General features: G+C 41.0%; 5 protein-coding genes across 5 annotated transcripts; 2 read left to right on the top strand and 3 right to left on the bottom strand.

Moving 5' to 3' along the window:
- Nucleotides 1-6,391: 6,391 nt before the first annotated feature.
- FOBCDRAFT_268332 (major facilitator superfamily domain-containing protein) lies at nt 6,392-8,079 on the top strand (the record flags this gene model as incomplete). Its single annotated transcript, XM_054703080.1, has 3 exons — nt 6,392-6,412; nt 6,480-6,659; nt 6,814-8,079. 3 exons carry the CDS (start codon nt 6,392-6,394, stop codon nt 8,077-8,079), a joined length of 1,467 nt encoding a protein of 488 aa, XP_054559055.1.
- A 5,227-nt stretch (nt 8,080-13,306) lies between these two features.
- On the bottom strand, nt 13,307-15,781 carry FOBCDRAFT_236185 (uncharacterized protein; the record flags this gene model as incomplete). Its single annotated transcript, XM_059610056.1, has 8 exons — nt 13,307-13,704; nt 13,760-14,074; nt 14,137-14,342; nt 14,413-14,537; nt 14,590-14,690; nt 14,779-14,804; nt 15,003-15,285; nt 15,346-15,781. The coding sequence occupies 8 exons, from the start codon at nt 15,779-15,781 to the stop codon at nt 13,307-13,309; spliced, it is 1,890 nt and encodes a 629-aa protein (XP_059463993.1).
- Nucleotides 15,782-16,298: 517 nt separating this feature from the next.
- On the top strand, nt 16,299-18,663 carry FOBCDRAFT_196007 (uncharacterized protein; the record flags this gene model as incomplete). Its single annotated transcript, XM_054703078.1, has 9 exons — nt 16,299-16,382; nt 16,433-16,559; nt 16,624-16,749; nt 16,805-17,039; nt 17,101-17,241; nt 17,312-17,380; nt 17,443-17,544; nt 17,601-17,678; nt 17,769-18,663. 9 exons carry the CDS (start codon nt 16,299-16,301, stop codon nt 18,661-18,663), a joined length of 1,857 nt encoding a protein of 618 aa, XP_054559053.1.
- A 787-nt stretch (nt 18,664-19,450) lies between these two features.
- On the bottom strand, nt 19,451-21,554 carry FOBCDRAFT_314932 (uncharacterized protein). Its single transcript, XM_054703077.2, has 6 exons — nt 21,506-21,554; nt 20,935-21,441; nt 20,436-20,867; nt 20,075-20,382; nt 19,996-20,010; nt 19,451-19,933 (listed from the first exon to the last, which is right to left on the bottom strand). The coding sequence occupies exons 2-6, from the start codon at nt 21,333-21,335 to the stop codon at nt 19,584-19,586; spliced, it is 1,506 nt and encodes a 501-aa protein (XP_054559052.2). The 5' UTR covers nt 21,336-21,441; nt 21,506-21,554; the 3' UTR covers nt 19,451-19,583.
- On the bottom strand, nt 21,536-24,540 carry FOBCDRAFT_314931 (cytochrome P450; the record flags this gene model as incomplete). The annotated part of the gene is made up of 8 exons (XM_059611972.1): nt 21,536-21,821; nt 21,887-21,967; nt 22,760-22,921; nt 22,989-23,238; nt 23,295-23,462; nt 23,512-23,657; nt 23,719-24,177; nt 24,241-24,540. 8 exons carry the CDS (start codon nt 24,538-24,540, stop codon nt 21,636-21,638), a joined length of 1,752 nt encoding a protein of 583 aa, XP_059466657.1. The 3' UTR covers nt 21,536-21,635.
- Nucleotides 24,541-24,772: the final 232 nt, after the last annotated feature.

Here is a 24,772-nt window from a genome sequence, read left to right as displayed (position 1 = left end):
GGTAGATGCAGCAGAGAGTGAGAATTAGGGGTCAATAAATTATAACAAATGCTAGAAGTATAGGCACACCTTGCTTATTAATAAAGGGACATTGTGGATAGGGTACCCTAAAGGTACCACGGCCAGCTTAGCTGGTGCTGCCTTGGGCTTGACTCTTCGTCGAGGTGGCTTGGGAGGCTTAGGGGGCAGATAACCATTGCACTTCATTTTGTCCTTCGAGCAACGTTTATATGTTGGTTTCGCCTCGTTGTATTCAAGGTGCCGGATTCTGTCCTAATAAGTATTTGACTGAGAAAGGGTTATAGGGTTCTTACTTACTGCAAAGTGGCAAATCTCATATTAGTTTTTAAGTTAAAATAATCAAAATAGTTAAACATACCATGTAATGCACCCATTGCGGCTTTTAGTTATAAATACATAGGTGTATCTAACCTTTATAGAGGAGATTACTTAGATAGTAGTTATTATTATAGGTAATGCTAATATAAAATAACCTATAAGGAGTGAGAATACCATTTTAAGACAGATAAGCCGTGGACATAGAGACATTATACCCTGTAAATATAAGTAAAGTAAAGTTAACTAAGATATAATTTAAGTATAAAAGGGAATAAGGTTATTATAAACCTAGCAGTTATATTATATATACCCTATATTTTTTCCTAATTATTTATAATTACTATAAACTAAGAGATTCTATTTATAACTACTAAGATTTAGTTATAATAGTTACCCTAAAAATACTAGTAATTCTTAGAGTTATATAATAACTATATAAGGTTTATTTACCTTAATAGTATAATTACTATCTTAACTAGGCAGTATTAATACTAGCTATAGGCCTACTCTTAGCAGTTAGGTTACCCTTTTTCCTTTATCTTACCTAAAGGAATATTATACCTAGCCTATTTATTATACTTCCTCTTAAAGGTTAATTAAACCTTAACTAAGTAAGAAATTAAGTATAAACTTATAAATATATTACTTAAATTAACTTCTAATTATACTTACTAATATCAATTATAGCTACTAATATAATACCTATATATAATAGCTTATAGCCTAATTAAGTCTATTATATAACTAATTATAATCTTATTAATATAATTAGATTAATATTAAAGTAAACTAAGGGTAATAATTACTATATATTATATAAAATAGCTAAAGCTATTAAGATAAACTTCTCTTTAAGGGGCAGATTAAGCCTAGTTAAAATAGTTATTTTTAAATATAGCCTAATTAGCTTAATTAGTTATATAAATTTAAATTACCTAGGTAATATAATATCTCTAACCTGGCTAATTAAACAGTTGTTTAGATTAAAGAAGCTAGAAGAAGCCTTATAATAAGGCTAGTCTCTTAAGGTAGAAGAGGTAGCTTTCCTTATTATATTTATAGGCCTATTAGCCTGGTATAAAGAGTGGCTTAAGAATGTAATTATTAAGGCTAAATAGGTACTTTATATTCTCCCTCTTATATAGAAGTAAAGGGAGTCTATAAATAGTATTTTAAGATAAATATAAGGTAAAGGCAGGGTTTTATAGAAATTCTATTAAAGTTAGAATTAAAGGAATTAGGTTAACTTTTATAGAAGTTAGTTAGTAAAAGTTAAATTAACCTAAAGTTATAACTTTATTAATTAAATATATATAATATAGTATATAACTAATTAACTTTATATATAAGAATAAATTTAGTAAAATTAGTAAAGAAGTAGTGGTTTAAACGAGGGATATTTAATTATAGGGTTATTTTATTTACTTAGGTTATTAAGTTATATATTATTATAACTAACTAAATAAGATATAAGATTTAACTTCTTTAGAGAATATAATAATATAAAGTAATTTTATTATATTATTTATTATTTTCCTTTTAATATTAAATTATTAAATTATTAATAAGATTAAAAAAGAAAATAAATATAAAAAATAAAGCTTTTTTTTAAGTTATTTTTATAGGTAGGTTTCCTAGAAGATTTAATAGGTTATTACTTATAATATAAAGATAAGAATTCTTTAGATTTATAATATTATTTTAATAGGCTATTAAATAATATTATCTTAATTAATCTTATTTATAGGTAGCCTTATCTGCCCTTTCTTATATTAAAAGTATATAATAAATTATAATAATATATATATAATAGTTATTTATAAAGTTAATAATTATACTCCTTATAAAGTACTTATTTATATATCTGCCTATAATATTTATATTTATAAGAATAAAGTTTATTTTTATAATTTACTAATAAGATTATTATTATATATATTATTTCTTATAATTAGTTATTCTTATAAGGGGATAATAAAATAAGATTATAAGGCATATAATATAAGGATAAAGTATTTTATATAATACTAACTATTAATAATAAATAAGTAAGTAAAAAAGCTAGCCTTTTTAAATTATAACTTAAAAAGGCTAATCTTTATATATTAAATTCCTCTTTAAATAATTTAATAACTACCTATTATAATACTAAGAGCCTAGTACTTACTAATATGTATTATATTATAATTAACTAATAGAGAATTAATTATATTATATATAAAATATAATTATATAAGAAATCCTTAGGGATATAAAATACTAATATAATTATAATAAAAAATAATTATGTCTTAACCCTAACCTTTATATACTTTTATATCTCCTCCTAGGTTAATATATTAAAGTAAGTTTAGTATATATATTTATTTTTTATCTTATTAGCTTTAGGATAGTAAAGATAAAATTATATATATTTAAATAAAATATTATTAATTACTGCTATAAGCCACTAACTAGGGTATAATATTATTTTATAAGTAGTATTTTAATAAGCCTATATTAATTATAGAATTTAATATATAAAATAAGATAGAAGTTATAAATAAATATTAAAATCTATATAGTACTAATTTCTTATTTAATTATACCTTATATTATATTTCTATCTATTTTTTATATCCTTATTTATTATTATTAATTTTCTAAATATTTTAATTACTATTTTCTAATTAATACTTAAATTTCACTAAGATACTTACTATTTTACTAACCCTGGCCCTACTTGTATTACTAATCTTAAATAGTTGATACTAACCCTATCCTAACCCTATGCTAAAGAAATAATCTCTATAACTATGGGTTATATAGATATAAGCTAGTATATAGCCAGGGGTAATCCTCTTAATCCACGTATTGAGCTCTTATGTCTGCCGGATTGTAATAGGCATGTCGACAAGGACTGCTTTTTTCTCTGTATATACTAAAGTATAAGAAATCAGAGACCAGACTCCGGCTTCAAAAGCTAGATTTTAAACCTATTTTATTAAACCTAAACTTAGATTATCTATTATTATTCTATGTTTTATAATTTATTACCCCTCTTCTTAGAGATATTACCTTAGGCTAATCCTATTTAAGACTCTAACTTATTATATAAGCAGCCTATAGTAATTCCGAGGTTTATTTAAGCTAAACCCCTTGCAGGATTATATAATCCCTCTTAATTGCATAATACCTCCGGTTTAATAGTATACTAAGTTTATATATACTAGAGACAGGAAATCATTCCACAGCCAGGGGCATTTAAGAACTTCTTTTTTTTTTTTTTTTATCTTTAATATAAATAACATCCTAGACTAAATAGCTAGAATCTAGCCATAAGAGGCCATTTATACTAAGCACTATTTAGCAGACTCTATATTAGGATTCCCTTATATATATATATATAAGTCTATTATGCCTAGTAGGCCAGCGCCTAAAGGGCTCTAAAGCTAAGATTATATACATCTCTCTAATTTTTGCCTTGCCCTCACTAAGCCCATAAAAATCCTGCCTTATTCTTTCCAGTCTAGCTATTATTCTTCTCCCTTACCCTTATAGATATTAGTATATAATAAGCCAACCCAAAGCCTAATTCCTCAAGTGTTTAATTTCCTATCTTCGGCGGCTAAAGTAATACTTACTGTTAACTATTTAAGGGCTCTAGGGCTTATCAGTTAGTGTTAATAAAATATTACTAGGTTAGTGGTATTCACATTATCTCTGTTCTAAGTGATCTATAGCAATTGCAAACCTGATCGTGGCCTGCACCGTGTCTATGTCTGGCTTCCATTCCTGACCGTCTAATGCTGTCTTACCTCCCAGATGAAAGGAGAGGTTGCCGCATTTTCTCATTTATACTCTGAAACCTCTCTTTGCGTTGCGTCGTGGTCGAGGAGGGTTGGCTTCGCCGGCTGCACACGCATCCCTGTCCTACTTTCCGGCTGCCCAACTCTGCCCAAAAGCTTTATCGTATGAGCAATGGCCATATTCTCGTTTTCTTTTCAAAAATCTTTGTACCTCGCGGAGTTTACTCTCCATTCTTGAGCCTTGCCCTGGATCCTGAAATTCTACTGATACCCGCCATTGAAGACATAAAGTCAACCATACTGTCGAGGTTACAGGCACGGCAGTAAAGGCCACACCTCAAGACCACCCTAATCGAGCTACTATATTGAACAGCCTTGGAAAGAGGCTCGACAGACAATGCGAGAGGACCGGCCCGATGGACGATTTTAACCATGCCGTCGAGGTTGCGCACGCCTTCGCTGGCGGAATCTCGGGCGAAGATCCTCGAGGCCAGTCTCGGTGCAACGGGGGTTAGGTATCAACCTCTCAAGGCGGAAACGATTCGCACCCTTTCCAGGGATCATGGCCCAACAAAATGAAAGGCAAGGAGCGCGACGACAGTTGTTGCAAGAAGAAACCTAGAGACGACCCGCCAGGTGGTAAAGACTCGAAGACGCAAGCAGGCTTCAGGCTCGCATGCCCGTTCTATTGCCAGAATCGCTCTGCATATGCGCAATGTCAGAAGGACATTGACCCCACTTTTGCCAATGTCATACAGCATATTCTAAGAGAACCGGCAGCCCCTCCACTTCCCAGACTGAAACGTACATTCGAGGGTCGCAAGTGCACCGACTCGTTGAACAAGCAGCATGAACATTACTGGCAACAGAAATTCACCACTGACGCCAGCATGAGTGTCATATGACAGGCCCTGGTGGGTTGATGGTGTTGTGAAACTCACCGGGGCTACCTCGATGGAATATTGAAGCACGCACCCATCAGATCTGCGGGGGCGGCTTTTGGCTCGACAGCGTCCCGGATTGTCTCGTGAGATAGTGGTGCAATAAGACTTTTCCTTGACCCTTGCACGCTATCCTAAAAAGGCTATCTCCTTTCGGGAACTCGTTCGCTATCGTGTCGAGCGAAGATGAAGTCTCTTGGTTAGTCAAGACGCCTCCGGAATATCTACATTAATAGTTACTCCGGTTACCAGGCTAACTGGTAGATGTAATTAGTGCTACGTAATCAAAACCCGGCATAAGTCGTGCGGGGTTGGGGCAGAAGGCGGAGGTGGATGACGCGAGCCGTGCGGTCAGAGCATCTTGAACCAGGAGGCGGTAGAACACTATTGGTTTGAACTGTAGACTAAGTTACTTGCGCTGTGACCAAGAGCGGTTAGGGGTTCGAGTTTAAGGAGCAACCGTCCACTGATCTGAGGCCTTGCGATCTGTGAGGATACACATCAAACAGTCTAGCAAGGAAGTAAGAATGTTTCGTAAATGCTGCGTGCATATTTGGCCATTTGTGTTTCTTTCCTCGCCGCTGATTTTTCGACACCATTGAATATTCCTTACGGTAGTCATTTCATACACTCATTCCCATCCTTCTAAACTTAAATCTGTCGGCACTCATCCATCGTCTAGCATCCCACTTTTCCACACGATGATCATGTCGAGTTGGGAAACGGCATGTAGGAAGCTGTTTCAAAACAGAGGCACAGATTTTGCGATGACAAGATGGCTTCGGATGGCCATTTACCTGCATCTTCCACATCTTGCTCCGGTACCCTACGAAGGGGAGCTGCATTGACACAAACGATCGCAAGCATGGAGCAGGGACCAAGCATCAGAAACTAAGCCAAAACAAATCTTGTTAAATTATTTTCAATGGATGATTAAGTTTTCAAGGCATTGCAAGGATGTCCTAGTAGTTCACGTGCCCTTATCACGCTGCTCTGGACTTGGATCTCGATCGCTCCTGGAAGGTTCTAAAATATTCAGTCCCTGTTGTTCCCCCGCATTGTGTATCATTGGGGTGCCTAATGCTGATAAATCCGGGGTAACTAGCTCTAGTGGCACTGTCGATTTCTCCGGCACCTCAACAATGGGGAAACCCTAATACCAACTAAGAAAGACAATTTCAGCGCGGATAGCATATCAGAGTACCACCAAAAAGCAAGAAGGCTATGTTATTTAAAGACCAGCTTATAATTTCGAATGTCCGACCTAGTTGCCATCTTCTGCAAAAGCAATTCTGCCATTTGACTTTAGCCGATTGATTTACAATGTTGTCTTCTTCTCCCTGGGTATGTGGGCCTTACTGTATCAAAGGTTACTCAGTCCATAAACTAACCTACAATTGCGTTGTATCAGAGCTGGCCGCTGTCTTGGCGAGTCGCCATCCTCCTCAATGTCAGCTTCTATAACCTATTGGGGAATATGTACGCTTCTGGGGTGTCACCCCTTTTTGAGCTCATTATCAAGGACTTGCATTGCACCCAACAGCAGGCATCCGAGCTCACGACATACGTCTTGTTGACTCTTGGTCTCTCTGTAAGTTTCTGTATAAAAGTTCTTGATTTGGATGGCGTACTATAATTTGCGTGTTACTGTCTGCTTTACTCACTGACTCTACTGACTTGCTCTTTTCCCTTCTTTTTGTTCTTTTTCTTTTTATGAAGCGCGTAAGCTAATTTTGGCCTTGTAGAATCTCTTCGCTCTTCCATTGGCATCACTCATCAGCAAGCGATACACGATATTGCTCTCACTTGTCTTATTTCTCGCTACAAACATATGGTCTGGAGAAGCACCATCATATACGTCCTTACTGGTCTCCAGGATCCTTGGAGGTCTCGCAGGCGGGTTGATTGAGGCCTTGGGGCCAACCATTGTCGCAGAAACATTTCCACAACATCAATGGGCCAGGGCAATGGTCGTCTATGTTGGTTTTCTTGCGGCTGGCTCGGCTCTTGGTCCCATCATTGCCGGTGCTGTTGCGCATGGCATAGGCGATTGGAGATGGTACCAGCGGATTTTAGCGATTGCTGTTGCCATAAATCTTCTCGGGTCCATCTTCATACTTCCAGAAACAACACACGACTCGATTGGAATGATCGGACCAGCCATGGTAGAAGATGGCGATGCAGATTCCAAGGCAGAGGCAACCGCCAATGAGTTTGCGTCAGGCTCTGGACAAGAGCTCAGCCCTCCCAACGATGGTTCTCTATCTCAACACCTCAGGGACGAGTGGATCAAGAGATCTTTTTCTGCTTATTATGTCACAATGGATTGGAAGACGGCTTTGCTTACATTTGTCAAGCCACTGCAACTTATCACTCTCCCGCAGGTCCTGGTCACGACCCTCATCTTCGGCTTGACAATTGGCTGGACTGTGATCATCGCCGTCGTCGTGGCTGTGATATATGCACCACCTCCGTTGCTCTGGAGCTCCTTGCATGTTGGACTGCTCAGTCTCGCGCCTTTGACGGGACTTCTCATTGGGCTCCCCGTTGGCGGGGCTTTGGCCGACATGTTGTTCAACAGACAGGTCAAGAAATCCCAAGAAGTGCATGATCCAGCCGTTCGATTACCAGCCGTAATCATCGGCGGACTGGTGAGCCCTGCAGGTTGCCTTGTACTCGGTTATGGGCTACAGCATCCTCACACTTGGATTCAAGTCTGCGTCGGCTGGGCCATGCTAGCTTTCGGCTTGACGGGATCCGCTAACGTCTTGTTGACGTATGCCGTTGACAGTGTGCCTTCTCGGGCTGGAGACATCGGTACCCTTTTGAACGTGACTAAGAACTCGCTTGGGTTTGGTGTCTCATACGCGTCAGTCAGCTGGATGCAGAAGTCTGGACCTGTCAACCAATTCGCCACCATGGCAGGCCTTTTGTGGTTTTGCTATATGCTCGCCATTCCGCTTTGGCTTTGGAGAGCTGCATTGGTCCGACTGATGGCTCGTTGGTTTTAAGAAGCTATATTAGTGAAGCTTACGTTTCCCAAGTGACCATGCTAAAACAAATTGAATTATGAGAGAGCAAGATTGGAAGCAGCCCGCTGGGAATAATCTTGACTTTTGGGAATTCCCCGACAATCTACCTGATCTAACACTGGTTGAGGAGATGCTGATTGCTAGGGTTCACGTACACGTGGAGGTTCTACAGGTGCGTGGCGCTCAGTATAAATACCGCGCCAATGCTAATTGGGCCCGTCAGGAAGCGGTAGGGGGACGCCTATGACTATGAGTCAACTCCCTGCCTACAGGTTTGAAGTGGTTTTACCGCCGCAGTCGAAGGGGGGATCTAGGGGGTTCCCCCAGGAGAGTTTAATAGCAGGTATACGGTATTACCCTTCGGGCTGGATATTCAGCCGTTAATTGGCAACTTGACGGGTGTTCGAAGTATTTTACAGTACACACTTCCTTGGTGGCACTACCCACATTAAGAAACCAGTTAGACTAATGCACCTCAAGCTTCCAAGTGCGGGGCGTGTTTCCAAGTTCCGGTGGCTTTTGTTTTGGTCCGGTGGCATTTCCCCCTCGGTGTGAAATGGGTCCGGTGGCCACAATCTCCGTTGGCCCCAGTCTTAATGTCCGGCGGCGTTTTTTACTGCAAGTTGCCAACGGCGATTAGCTGAAAAAGCCACCGGAGACTGGGAAAGCCGTGGTCGGCGCAATACCATATTTGACGATGCTCCGAAGATCTGAATCTCGTTGACAGCATTCATGGTTCATAATTACAGAGATACTCATTCTCTCGGATCTCCTGGAGGCGTTCCCTGCTTGACATTGACGCCGCATGCTTTAAACGGCACCTATCAATACACGCCAATATCTTACTCTGATACTCTGTACATACTGTCAAGTTGTAGCTCGGTTCCACATCGACCACCAGAGAAGAGTCACGCCCTCCCATTGTGCTTGAGACTAGAACGACCTGTAGCCATCCTGCAGGATAAAATGTTAGGGTAGTTGTCGCTGTAGGAGTGGGGCGCCTCTTACCCTGGTCCATTTTCCTGGGGAAAATCGCTTGTCTAAAATGCTTCGTCATCGGAGTATGAGATACCATAGTACTCCGTGTCCACTGACGAGATCACTCCTTACCGGCTTTGGAACACAGGCTCACCAATGGCCAGCTTGGCGGAGGCCGCATCTTCGGTACGTAAACATGGCAAACTCTGCATCTTGATCTAAATGCCTTGTGTTACTGACCCAGATCTGTGTTTTACATAGAGTAGTAGTATTAATATATTTTAAAAAGGGCTAGTTTAGACTAATATAAATAATAAGTAAGTATTATAGATAAGTAAGAATTATACTTTTCTTAGCATTCTAGATAGAAACTAATATAAAAATATAATAAACTATTTCATTAATTAAAACTACTTACTATACTCTTCCCTAGATGCCTTAATTACTACCTAATAAGTCTTTATATTATATTTAATCTTATTATATCTTTTATAATACCTTTCACTTAAGTATATTAAATTTCCTAAATTATTACTTCTTATTAATTTAGCTACTACCTATATATTGATATCTATTTAATTAATTAATCTTTAACCTTTTATTATAACCTAATGTATTTTAATATATATAAATAAGATACCTTACTTTTTATATTTAATTAATATTTACCTATCTTATTTTTTTTTCTTACTATTAGCCTTATATAAGGCTATAAAGGTTTTTAATTTTTTTATAAAGGCTTAACTAATAAGACCCCTATAGTAGGCCATTATTTCAAAATCTAAAATTATATAATATTTATTTACCTTAATAGTATAATTACTACCTTAACTAGGCAGTATTAATATTAATTACCTCTTAGCAGTTAGGTTACCCTTCTTCCTTTATCCTACCTAAGGGAATACTATACCTAGTTTATTTATTATACTTCTACTTAAAGGTTAATTAAACCTTAACTAAGTAAGTAATTAAATATAAACTTATAAGTAAGTTTCCTAACCTAGCTATTAACCCTTCTTACTAATAATATAATAATTATATTCTCTTATTTATATTAATAATATACTAATATTTAGCTAATCTATTAAGTCTATTATTTTTTTTTTTTAAGTTTATAAGTCAGCCTTAAAAGCTATATCTAAGCATCTCCAAAGTCTAATATAATTTAAATATTTCTTACCCCTTAGCAGGCAAAGCTTTATTAAGTTAATATTATTATAGTTAGCTGCCTTAATTGCAGCCTGAACCTAGCTGCATATAACCTAGCTAGAGAGCCTTACTTGCTCTTTAGCTGGCCCTAATTTTCTTCCTGTAACCTACTTTAAAGGCCACTCTTTCGCCGACCCCTGCAGCACGCTTAAATTATCCACCGCGCTTCCACAGTAAGCGATCTGATCCGACTTCTAATCGCAACCGCTAATAGCATCATAGCTTCACTGTTATAATGCTTAGAAGAAGCCTGCAGGCACCTGATCCCGATGGGTGTTATCTGACGAAAGGTCATAATATAACCTATAAAATCAAGCAAGCTATCAAGAAAGATAATTACAGCAAGCTTCGTAATATAGCAATAAAAATCAGAATAGACTAGGGAAAAGAAGATAATACTAGCTATATTAAATTAGTAATCTTTAGTTATAAGATCCTCCTGCTCTTATGGCCTTATTATTAGCTAATTAATAAAGGCTTTCTTAATTATAAGATAGAGCTGCTTTATAAGCTAGAAAGGAAATTACTTAGAGGGGTAAATCTAAGCTAGAGGGAAAGGGAATTTATTAAGGCCCTTTGCCTAGGCGGCTTGCATGATAAGTGGCTTAAGGCTATCTGGTGGCAGGCTAAGAAGGTACTAAAGAAGACTAAACCTTAATAACATATAGACTAGGCTAGTTATAGTCTTAGACTACAAGAGTGCAACTATATAATATCTACTATCTATAGATAGTTAATAGAGGAGACAGAGGATGAGGATAAATATATAGATAGAAGAGGGGTAATCACAGGGTTCTATAGGAAGAAAATATATTAAGTTTTATATAAGTTTAGTTGCCTAAAGTTAAAGACCTGAAGTTATAATATCGGCGTTAGCGGCATAAGGAGGGTTAAATAGGTTACAGGATATAGCATGTAATAGACTTAATGGATTAGCTAAACATTAGTGTATTATTAATATAAATAAGGGATTAAGTCTATTATATATTATATCTTATAACCTATTTAACCTCTTTATGCTGCTAATCCTAATATTATAACTTTAGGTCTTTAACTTTAGGTAATTAAACTTATATAAAACTTAATATGTTTTCTTCTTATTTCTCTATAGAACCTTATAATTACCCCTCTTCTATCTTAGATATTATAATATATTATCCCTCTTATCTTTATATTATAATTTATAACTATAATTAGCCTAGTCTTTATAAGTTATTAATCTCCTTTAATAAAAGTAATATCTCTATTGCCTACTTCCTAATATTATAAAGCTATATATTATATAAGCTGCCTAAATAAAGTTTCTTTAAAAACTTATTCTGCCTCCTCTATAAGTAGCCTCTATTTAGTACCTACCTAAGAGCCTTAAGGCTCTCTATTTTAGTATTAAGGAAGGCCTTATTAATCTAAGGGATATAAAGATATAGTTATATAAGCTAGAGGACCTTATAGCTAAAAAAGGCTAGCTTAATATAGCTAATATTATCTTTAACTATCTAGGCTACTTTAATTTTAGTAATTATTATATAAAGCTTATTATAATTACTCTGCTTAGTACTTAAGAGAGCTCTTTTAATTATTTAAATTATATTATAGTCTTCTATTAAATAGGGCTTATTAGGCCTAGGTGTCTATAGGCTTCTTTAGAGTATTATAATAAGGTAGCTATAATACTATTAGTAGTTATAATTAAAAGGTATTTAGATTAAATTACTTACTAATAAGTTTATAATATAGTCTTTACTACTTAGCCTCTGGCTAACCTAGAAGTAGAAGTATAATAAATAATTTAAGTATACTATAAGGGTCAGTGAAAAAGTAGCCTTTAAAGTAGGTTATAAGAAGAAGATTAGGGCCAGCTAAAAAGTAAGTAAGGCTCTCTAGCTAGGTTATATATAGCTAGGTTTAGGCTATAATTAAGGCAGCTAATTATAATAATATTAACTTAACTAAGCTTTGCCTACTAAGGGGTAATAAATATTTAAATTATATTAAACTTTAAAGATACTTAAATATACCTTTTAAGGCTAACTTATAAACTTAAAAAAAAAATTAAAAAAATTATATTACCTTAATGCCTATATAAAATAGCCTATAGCTATATGATTAAATCTATTATATAACTAGCTATAACCTTAATTTAGCTATTAGGCCTGTCTTAAATATAATTATAAAAAAAAGATTAAAGACATTTATATAATAATAATTATTATTAAAAAAAGTTTCTTATTAAAATAATTATTTTTAATTATAACCTAATTTAATTAATTAATTATATAAATTAAAGATATTATATTAATTTATTTAATTTTAAACTAAGTTAATTCTAAGCTATTAGATCTTAGGGACTTATAAAGAGGCCTAAAAGAAGGTTATTACCTTTAGTTAGATTAAGTAGCCTTTCTTACTGCCTTTAAAGGTCTGAACTTAATTATATATAAAAAATAGCTTTTTAATATATCTAAAAGGGTTATTATTATTAAGAGGGAGTTACTTTTAAATTAATAATAGCCTAATTATAGTTTTAAACTATAAGAGTATAACTAGGATAAGGAGTTTATATATAATATTCTAAGATAAATATAAGATAAAGGCAGGGTTTTATAAAGAAATTAGCTTTACTTTTATATAAGTTAATTAATAAGAGTTAAACTAACCTTTATTAATTAAATATATATAATATAATATATAACTAATTAATCTTATATATAAAAATAAATTTAAAAAAATTAATAAAAAAGTAGTAATTTAAACTAAGAGTAAATTAACATATAATATAATAATATTATATTAATTTCTTATATAAAGAAATAGTAAATTAGCTAATTTATTTTTATAATAAGTAATAAGGATTTTTAATATGCTTATTTATTTAATATACTTACTTATTATTATAATATATAATAACATAATATAATAAATAAGTATTTATTAAAGTATAATATTATTTAAAATATTTTTCATAATATACTTTTTAAGTCTACATATATAATTTAATTATAAAATATAAATTTTAATTTTATAGCTTAGCAGCCCATTTTATATCTAGCAGGCTTATATACTTCTCATATTCCTTTAAACACTCTGCATTACTTATTGCGCCAGCATTCTGCACTCTTTCCCCTATCACGACGCTCTTGACGGCCTTCTCCACCTTCTTACCGCTCATGGTGTACGGGATGTCCCTGACGTGAAGGATATACGCTGGGACATGCCTCGGACTCAACAACGTCTTTATGGCATCGCGGATCTTTAACTCTAGCGCCTCATCGAAATTTATGCCATCCCTCATCTTGATGAACAGTAGAACCTGCTCGTCTTGATCCTGGGGTCGCCGCTGGCCTACGGCGATGCTGTCATCCACCTCGGCGAATCTGCTGACCACGTTGTATATCTCGGCAGTGCCAAACCGAACTCCTTGAAAGCGGTCAGTTTTGTCGCGTCAAATATAAACATAGGGAGGAACTCTCACCGCCAGGGTTGAGGACACCGTCGCTGCGACCATGGACTAGGTAGCCCTTGGTCTTGATATCCCTGCTGACAAAGTCTCCATGGCACCAGACATTAGGAAAGGTGTCAAAGTACGCATTTCGGTACTTTTCATCTCCTCCTTCCCCCCAGAACGTCACCGGCATACTCGGGAACGGTTTCGTGATGACTAGCTCCCCTTTCTGTCCGGAGTCATCGATATTGTTGCCGTTCTCGTCCCAGATCTCTACCTTCATGCCCAGAGCTGCAGCCGCAAGTTCGTTACCATGTATCCGAATGAGATTATTGCCGCCAATAACTGCCAAAGACCGATCAGCTTGATGCAACCCCGCCGCTTCGACTCATGTCAAGATCACTTACTGCCTCCAAGCATGTCCGTCCCTCCCGAACCATTATGGAGACCGACTTCTTTCGGAAAGACTGTGTAGAACCAGTCACAGAGTTCCTCGGAAAGCGCCGAGCCAGACACGAGCACTGTCTGTAAGGCTGCCAGCGACGGTAGCGGACCGTTAAGGTCTCTCATGAGCGTCCCGAGGAATTTTGGACTCGTGCCCCAATGTGTGACGCTGATGTCGGCGCCATAGTCAGCCTCTGGTAACAAGGGTGAACCTTGGTCCATCATATGCGACAACTTACCCTTGTTCTTCTAGAAACCTTAATTGGTAAGACGGTCTCGGATGGAGCGGGCTCCCGTCGTAAAGAATAATCTTGCAACCAACGCTGAGAGCTCCCACGAGCATATTCCACATCATCCACCCAGTCTATGAGATCTTGTCAGCGGATGCGCGGTCAGAGACGAGTCGGGCAGCTCACGCTTGTATACTGATAGTATATTGAGTCGATGCCAAGGTCCATGGCCAACGCCATATCCATCTTATGCTTTAGAAGCGCACCGCCTCCGGAGTGACATATGCCTAAGCCACAATTAGTCAAAGACCCCCATCTCCAGAGCTAAGAGATATGTGCTATTGGTTGGCTGACAAAGGAATCCTTGCTTCGTACATTTTGGCTGGCCAGTCGTTCCGGACCTGCTGACCAGTTAGTTTCTTTTTAGGTCACCAAGGAGCCTCCTGGCCGATACTGACGAATACAAGATATAGACGGGATGGTCAAATGGAACCTGTAAGAACTGCAGGGACTCTAGCGGGACGTCGAGGAACTCGTTGAGGGAGATTCTGGCTCTAATCAGCAACCTGCTGTGGACTCCTCAGGAAGCCAGCACTCACACAGTGTCATCTTCCCAAGCTGGGCCGCTGACGACGACCTGCTGGAGTCCAGTGCCTTGATGCTTCAGTCTTTCAACGACAGTTGCCAGCTTCTTGCGGAGGTCTCGTGACCTGCCGCCGTAGAGGACACGGGATTCGAGGAACAGGACCTTGGGCTGAGACTGAAGATACCTCTCGACAATCCCATTCACCCCCATCTCGGGTGAAGTTGAAGAGAAGATGGCGCCGATGCTGGCACAGGCGAGCAGAATCAACACCGCCTCTAGAGAGTTTGTCATAACAGCTGCGTAAAAGTCAGTGGCACTGACTTCAAGATATCACACAAGAAGGGGTGCTATTATACCTGCCACGCGATCCATCGCCTTGACATGAGCAATTCTCAGCGCGCTCGTGTACCGAGCTATCTCACGCTCCAGCTGCTTCCACGTCAGATGCTTCCACTGCGTGCCCGCCTCGCGACAAGCCGACACGGCGATCTTGTCGGGATGTGCTGCCAGACCCACGGCGAGCACGTTCTCGGTGAAGTTTAGCCGGGCTCCGGAGTACCACTCTGGTCGCGGCCACATGCGGGAGCTATCACTGACAGCTCGACTAGGAGGCGCTGAGTACACGACGCCACAGAAGTCCCATATTTCCTGGTAGAATAACTCGGTCTCATTCACAGACCACTTGTGTAATTGCTCATAGTCGGCGAGGGCCAGATTGTGCTTCAGGTTGACATGTCTTTTGAAGGCCTCCAGCTTTGTCAGTTGAGGGCTTGAATGAGCCCAGGTTGCCATCTTGGTTGGTAGTCAAGACCTGTAAGAAAAGAGCCAAAGTGTTTGCAATTCTAATGTGAATCAAACACTGGACCACCTCCAACGTTTCATACTCACTCACTTATAACACAGAACTTTGGTTAATTGGTCATTGACACGGCTAACACAGTCACTCCCCATTCAATGCCTCGGCAATCAGCAGGGGACTAAAGCGATGCCACTAGACAGGGGAGTTCCTCCGGCCGGTGCGGGGCTTCTCAGGTGAATCTTGCGGAAATTGCTTCTTAGGTTTCTCCGGGAGCATTATCTGTGGGTCTTGTACCCTATACGGCCGGCATATACTAGTCTCTCCGTTCGGAGAAATCCCGCCGACTATCACCCATGAATCTCGGTGATGCAAGAGTAGGAGTTGTAGTGTGGCGTCTAATGGATTTTCACTGATACTTAATACAAGAAGAAACTCTGGGCAAGCGCTGGCACGACACATGCACACTCTGATAAGCTTTGGCAGCTTACTTTGATCATCAAGGAATCCAAAATGGAGAATACTGACGTCATCATTGTTGGAGCAGGTCCATCTGGTCTTGCCCTGGCCATCGCCTTAGCCTCTCGCAAAATCAAAGTAAGTTTCACTCTTATCTTTTAACATCGCGTCGCGCTAACGGAAACAAGTGTATCGTGTTGGAGAAGAACTATGAGATATGTACCGACCCGCGAGCGATCGCCATGGCTGGTGATTCCCAGCGCATCGTCAACCTGCTCGGCGTCAACCGATCCTTAATGGAAGAGATAGGACAGGGTTAGTCAAAATCTGGTACACAAGTCGCATCAGATATCCTGCTAACCCTTGCGTTGGACTGCAGTCATGACCTGTATCCACTTCCACCAGAACACTTTCACCTCCAAACCTTTTGCCAGCATCGAGCATGAACGCGACTGGCTTGAGCAGGCATTGCCGCCGGGGTTTGTCTTATTGCAGCCCGAGCTAGGTGAGAACATGACATCTATGCCCTGGACGATGAGCTATGTAAAGGTTGACCTCAGCTCCAGAGAAGAAATTCCGCCGCTCGATACAGGCGTCCGAGTACGCCGAGCTGAGGCTGAACTGCACCGTGACAGGGATTCGCGAAGTGGATGGTGGCGTCCAGGCGACCTACCAACGAGAGGACGGCGAGACGATAGACATTCACGGCAAGCATCTTGTTGGCGCAGATGGCAAACGTGGATACGTCCGCAAGGGATATCTGGAGGCCAAAGGAATAAAGCAGCTTCCGGGACTGTATGATGGCCAAACCTCATTTCTGCGACAGTGACAGTTCCGAGACCTAACAGTGTCCTAGGTATCAGTACGACGCGACTTGGATTGCAGCCAACCTGCGCATCACTCTCCCAACACCCACTTCGCACCCTTCCTTTCCGCCGTGGAAACTCGGATACCAACCCGAAGAGTTGTGGGATATCTTCTGGCCTGGGGGATTCCAGTAAGCTATAGGATTCATCAACGTTTCTCCTGACTTGGCTGCGCTCGATAACTGACTATGCTCTGATTAGTTTCTGCACCCACGCTAAGATGCCTATTGCAGCAGGTCGATTCGGGCCGAGAAATCAGAAATACTGGAGGTATTAGTTTAAAAGTTGCGAGCTGTTAAAGAGGATCTAGTAGTTCTCATTATACATTTTAGGTTCGAATACGAGTTGCCCCCGAGTTACATGCCCGACGACTTTGAAGAGCATCTGAAAATGCAGATAATGCCACATATAACCATTCCAGGACACCTATTCAGGTAGTCTTCCTACACAAAGAGATGAGATGATAGTTAGCTAATGAGTTGGTAAAAAGTCGCAAGGGTATGAAACTAGACGAACCGGTGTCCTTCCCATGGGACTGCGTGGAGGTCTTGCGTTGTGCACCAGCCAGGTAAGTCCCAATGCTATCTCATACCCTGTGTTTTTCGTCTTGTCGCTTCCATTTAGTTGAAACTTGCTAATTTCTACTATCCGAGTTCAGTTTCTCACAAAAAGTCGTGAATCGGTGGTTTCACGGCAACATCTCACTTATAGGTGACGCGGCCCATGTGTTCCCCCCTTTCGGCGCCCAGGGGATAGCGAGCGGTATACGGGACGCGCTGGGCTTGTCATGGAGGCTCGCACTCCTCTTTGGCCCCCATTCGTGTTTCTCTACACCAGAACATCGCGACGTCCTGCTTGAGGGATGGTCACGAGAGCGGCGTAAAGGTGTGGACGTCTCTAGCATCGTCACGGCGAGGAGCGGCAACATACTCCTAAGCAAGTCTACTTCCCTCGTGGGCCTCCTCAAAGTCATTGGCGGAGTGCTAGACCTTGTACCCTTTGTCCGAGACAGGCTGCTACGATTGACCTTTGACGAAAGTGATGGTCACCGTGGAGTGGACAGCGGCTTCTTTTTGGAGAAGGAAGGGGGAGGTGTCAAGACGGCCCAGGTGTGCCTTAATACCATCACTGGCGTCACTCAGCTATCTGATGAGGTCATCTGGAAGCAAAGTGGCGTGCTTACCCTTCTCCTTTTGCGTCACCCCGACAAAGAGGAGGCCGTGGGTATTAAGGAAATACTCGATGAAGCGGGCCTGCCGCCGTACCTTCTCTCGGAAGATATTATTGAACTATGCGAGGGTACTTTTAACGATGGCACCGAATTGCTATCGCATTTGGAGACTAACAAATTCTTTCTCGGCACTGAGGAAGACACCGTGAGGATCATGGCCCAGCCACTGATGCCACATTATAACCCTTCTGCTTTCCGGGATCGGTTCCAACCTGCAACCCGCTATGCACTAATCCGTCCGGATCTCATTGTGTTTTCACAAGCCCGAAGCCCGAAGCAGCTGGGGTTGCAATTAAATGCAGCCCTTAAGATGTTAACTTAAGCAGTAAAGGAGTAGAAAGGTTGCTAAAAAGGGGGGAATTTAAAGCACCTTCTTAGAATATAACTTTAAATTTAATAAATAATTAGAAACTCTATATTTAAATTACTTTAGCTTTAAAGCTACTTATTTATAAGTAATAATTATTTAAAAATATTTAATTTATATATTATAAATAATTCTTTTTTTTACTTAAATTTATATATTAATTAAATAAAACTTATCTAAGTATTTTAAAAATTTAATATAATTTAAATCTTTATTACCTCTTTATAAGTAAGGTTTTATTATATTGATATTTTCTAATTAGCTATTTTAATTATAACCTAGACTTAGTAATATATAGCCTAGTTAAAAAAGCTTTTTTTTTTAATTTATTTTAACTTTTTTATATTACCTTACTTTAAAAATTATTAAGACCTTATTATTTAACTATTTATATAATAATTTAAAGCCTAATAGCTATATATAAGGCTATTAATAAAAATATTAAAAATACCAAATATTATATCTTTTTAAAGTAAATACTTATTTTAAAATATAAGTAAAATAATTTTTGAAATAATTATTAAAATTTAAATTAAAATTAAGTAAATAAATATAAAAAATACATTATTTTATTTATAATATATTCTTTTTAATTATTAATAAATTTTATATATATTACTTTTTTTATACTTAAAATAAATATTTAATAACTTATTAGTAATATTTTAAATTAAAAGTTTATTTTCTTTAAGTTATTATTATATTAATATAATTTTTAAATATTTATTAGTTATTTTATTTCCTCTTTTCTAGTAATTTTTAAGTTTATTATTTCTTATCTTATTAATTCCTCTTATCCTAGCCTTTTATATATATCTTATAGTTTAAGTTTACTTAGTTAGCCCCCCCGCGGCTCGAGCCAATGGGTACCTTACTCAGAACTGCTCGAAACATATCTGCGGATCCATTCCCGCAGTAACGTCGTCCAACCTTGCAAAGTCAAACTCGTCGAGCCACTGATAGTTCTGAAGTTGGTAGTCAACATTGTTTGGCGACCTTCCGTTGGAATGCGCGGTCAAGTCCTCTGGGGCAGCAGAGGCAGTGAACGCTGGAAAGAGGAATGACGAGGCTTCCTCTGCGAGCGGCGATTGCTTATCGACAACATTCTTGTCAGGACATATGAGGGTTCCATTTAGGGGGCTGGTGAGGTCGATGAGGTAATTGATGGCGTCTTCGTGTACTGGCTTCTGCCTCGACAATTTGGCCCGCAATAACTTCAAAGTATCTGGTAGTAGCCATGTTAACTTTCTAAGTTTTCTTTTATATATGGCTTTGAAGATGACGTACTTGCCAGACGGCATGCTGCAGCAGAATTTGGGAGTTAGTCGTCAAAAGTTGGCATGTCTGCGAGCCCATTGTCACTCACCTACTGGCCAGTTGATTCCCATCTGATTCAGGAACAACTGAAAAAGGTCGAGGTGTTCACTCGACTGAGATGTTGTCGATGTGTTTGTAGAGCCCAGCTCGCCGTCAAAAGCGAGGACGGATGCGGAAAGGAGTATCAGGTACGAGCACATGGGATCTATGGCTTTGAAATAACCAGGCTTCCAGTTCTGAATTATCCGGACCGTCTCTTTCGCCTTGGATAGGATTGTGAGCCATGAGACTTGGAGCTCCGAGCAAGCACTCTGGGTACTGATCTTTGCCGCACAAATGGACAGCAACACGTTTGCCCTGTTAAAATCAGTGCTGTGTCATGTGCGCAGGCGGGCAACCGCTTGTCTCACCCTGACCAAACAAGAAGCACGTCTAGCCGACGCTGATGCTCCTCGTCTGTTTCGGCAACGCCAAAGTTACGGGTTGCATTGAAAAACCACGGAGGGAGTGCAAAAGACGTTGCTGTGCAGTCGCTCTCGAGCTCGTGTAGCCGCTTCTGTATGTCACGGCCACCGCTCCGTACCATGAGAGATCGGAGGTCGGTAACTGCTCGCATCAGTGAACATGTACCGAAATATAGGTTCCGATTGCGGCACGAAGCCTTGGAGAATATCATGCTCATGGTCTCCCAGTGCTTCGCCCCGGCTGAGGGAATCATAAACTGTGACCCATCTTCAGATGATTCTTGGTCACAGAGGGATGGATTCGTGAACTCGGAAACCGATGTTGCCGGCAGTGCCATCTTTGCTTGTAGGTTGTCGGTAATGGGATTGGAGAATGATCTGTTGCCTTGGAACTTAGCATAGAAGTCTTGAATACGGTGGGATTGGATCCCTGGGTTGTGCCTACGCAACAGCACTGCAGCTCGTGTCAAGCGAGTAGATGCACCACCATACGCTGTTCCATTCCTCAGCAGCAAGACCTGAGCTGATTTCCCTCTCTTGGCTCCGCAAGCTCATCCCGTCGTCAAAGGTACTGGCCTTACTCGGCTCGCCGGGTCTACTATCGAAGTGAAGAGCATAGTAGAGTTCTGCCATGCGGGTGATCCTCGCGATTTCCGCCACTGTATCCCATCTCACAGTCTCGGACATTTCGTAAACATAGAGCAGGAGAGATGCCTTGAGTTCATCCATGGTGAGATCAGAGCCTTGATTGAGGCTCATGGCAAACTGAGCAAATGATTTGGACGACGCCAGGCCTCCGAGGACGTCCGGGCTTGCAAATCGAGCTGATACAGCATAGATGGCCATTTTGAGGCGTGGTGAGAGATCTGGGATTTTGCGGCTTGACAGGCAAGCATAGGGACGGCGGAATAAGGGATAAATCGGCTGGAGGTGTGTGAAATACAGATCTAACCTATGCCCACGAGGGTCAGACAACTCTTGAACGCTTCAATTGTGATAGAATCTGGGCCACACACAAATATGCTTCAAGCTCGGGGCTGAGCCCTAGGCAGTCTTTGGGAAATGGTTGGCCTAGCGGATAGTATGGCGAGACGTCACCGACTGGATTGTCGCGCCATGGCCACTCTGCCACGGCATCGTGATCCATCAGCATCCACCCCGCCGAATCAGCAGTGTCGATTGAGTTAGCAATGGCCTCGTGATGCCTACCACGCTCCTCTGCAAGTGATGATAACAAGGACGGAGCGCCTCGACGTGCCTGAATCCCTGACGAAATGGTTGAGTTGGTATCGGAAAAGGATCTGCTCCACCTCTGACAGCCCTTAGGGGGTCCTACGCAGCGTCAAAGATCAGCTACCGTCGTACCCAACAATCTTACTCAGAGTGTCGGCGAATACCAGGTTTTTTCCTTCGTCTGCTGTAGGTGCAAACGGCATGGCGGGACCGGCAGCTTCCACAGGCCGGGCGGACCATGTCACCTTGAGAAGAATCAGCAAGCGAACACGCCCACGTATCTGACGCGCTTGAAGCTCACATTTTGTCTTCTTTCTGTGTCTCGGCGTGCTGTGTCAGCAAGAACTTGCTCAAAGCAACAACAACAAGCATCCGACTGGACAAGCGACGCACATTCTGCAATGATCACAAACCCGGAACTTGACTGCTTCCTGCTGGCCATCCGTCGGGCCCAGTCTCGGTAAGGCAGGCTGAGCAGAGGAAGTGCTAGGAGTTTGAGAGAGCATGATTGAATTTCGTCATAAGTGTGCTATCGAGTCTGTAGCAAGGCTTTCGGCAAATCTTGCACGGTGGTTCGAGGATACAGAGAAGAAGGAAAGGAAAAGACAGCACAGCACAGCACAGCGAGAGGTGAAGGATGAAGTGGATGCATGCATCAGGAAGAGTGGGTTTCCCCGCAAACCGGGTTCATCTTGTCGATTGCGCCAAGGCTCCATCAGGCATAACGCCACGTATCTTGACTCTATTTCGCAAGTCAATGCAAGTTACCGAGGTGTTTTATTGTACAAGTTCTACATCGTGAGGACTTTGACCACAGGATAATATAGGTGGGAAATGATGTACCGAATGACCCTTGCGAATCTGTGTTTGACGAGGGGCCTCCCCGCAATTTCAAACTAGGCTTGTCGCCCGAGTGTTCCGGCTAGCGAATGGCATTGGGGCCTAATGTTGAGCTACGAAGGACGTCTTGCTACTTACGGTATCGGCATCTGGGACGGCAGTTACACGCGGATCTTGCCCCGCCGATGGAATCGCACCAATAACCCCGTCTGCTTAGCAAACCAATAAGTCTTCACCCTCCACCCTGGCTCGCTCGACGCCCACTCTAGGTCGAACTGCCTCAACACCTGCGGTACGAACTTGGACATCTCCATGATGGAGATGTTCTTGCCGATGCACGTCCGCGCACCCGCACCAAACTAGATGTTGTGTGGTCAGCCTCTTCTTGCCCTTCAAGATGTCCCATTCATGCGCCCGGCTACTCACCGCCAGGTTGTGCCTGTCCATCAACTTGATGCGTTCCTCGCTGCTGTGTAGCCACCGCTCGGGCTGAAAAGTATCTGCATCTTGTCCAAATATGTCACGTTCGCGGTGGATGACGGCCGCGTTGACGCCGACTATGGTGCCACCTGGCAGATACTCTCCACACAAGCGGGCCCCGCCCGGAGGGACTACTCTCTCTAGCGGGTACGACACGGCAGGGTGCATGCGCAGAGCTTCCTTGATGCATGCTTGGCTATGGATGTCGTCAAAAAGGGCACTCTGTTGACGATACAGGAGAGAGAGGCTTACAGATATTCCAGTTCAAGACTCTCAGAAAAGGTGATGGTGGGAGAGAGCTTGCCCGCCCTATCTGCCTCGTCAATCTCCTTTTGCAAAGTCTTGTATGCGGACTTATCGTGGAGCAGATAGTAAAAGATGGATCTCAGGGAAATCCCAGTGGTATCGCTGCCAGCCAATCTGTAGGCCAGTGTCAGAAGGTTTCTGGGAGTCTCGGTTCCAAACATACAGATTGTTCATCAAATGATTCATCAAGTCTCGTTGGCTCATTTGCTGGCCCGTCGACTTTTGTTCCTGCCGAAAGTAGGCCAGGAAGTCTGCTCGTTCGCTTGAATGGGGCTGCGAGTCGTACTCTTTGATGCAATCTGAAACCATCTACCACGTCCTGTCTGTCAGATGCTGACCCAATACGCCTGGCAACTATGTCTGTTCTTACCTCTGTTGTTATGGCTATCGGATCTAGAACCCCGAGTCGGCCGAGGATCCTTTTCAAGGTAAGATTGCCCAGAAGATATCGGTGCAGCGATGGCACCTGTCCAATAATTCCCGCATATGCGAGCCCCAACTCGATGCCCGAGATGATATTCTTGACGTCCTTGCGATTTTCCATGAACCCAAAACGTCGGGAGAATGTGATTGCCCCAATGACGTCAAAGGCATACCACTGAGCCCACTCGCCTAGATCAACCACTTGTCCTTGCAAATCGAGCATGGCTTTTGCGAATATGTCGCTGCAGGGGTCGACAAGATATTCCAGTGTCCGCAGCGAAGACATTGAGAACTTCTGAGCCACCGGTCGCTTGAGAGCCTTGTGCTCTTGGGGATCGGTGGTTGTGAACATGCTATCCATCACCTCGTTCTGGTACAAGACTGATAAGGTCTGATAAAAGTGCGACTATCTCAGGGCCTCATGTCAGGTCTTCTTCCACATGCCATCTGTCCGTCGGGCCTTGCATACCTTGAGAAACTTGGAGCTGATGCCATAGATAATTGCTATTGAGGTCGGGTCCGATATGTCAACCACGTTGGGCGCGGTCCGAACTATCGGGCCATACTTGTCATGAAGCGATTTATACTCCTCGTGGGCATTGCCTTTCCACACGAGTCCGATACGCCAGGCTTGTGTAAATTTTGCCAACCAAGGGCCGGGAACTTTACGAAGCCCAGGGCGCAAGATGGTGCGGACGAGACTGACAAGCCAGCCGACCAGAAGGACGGTCAAGATGATGATGATCTTGTCCTCGGTGATTAGTGACATTGTGTTTGGCAGATAATGATCTTGACGCCCCTTTTCTTGTTATGTCATGAATCATCAGGTAGATAGTGTGACGAAACTTAAATACCCAAGAGGCATACTCAAGGGAACGACATCTTTCAGTCTTGGGAGTCTGGACTTATTGGCTCCAAACCAAGATCCCACTCCTGCCTCTGCCCTGACATACTGAAACCAAACTGGATGATTCATCGCCGATAGGTGCCAAGTGATCACA

This window comes from Fusarium oxysporum, chromosome I (genome assembly GCF_013085055.1).
Source record: "Fusarium oxysporum Fo47 chromosome I, complete sequence".
Taxonomy (NCBI): Eukaryota; Fungi; Ascomycota; class Sordariomycetes; order Hypocreales; family Nectriaceae; genus Fusarium; species Fusarium oxysporum.
Note: the sequence above shows the minus strand (reverse complement) of the source record. Positions and strands in the feature narration are given on the sequence as shown.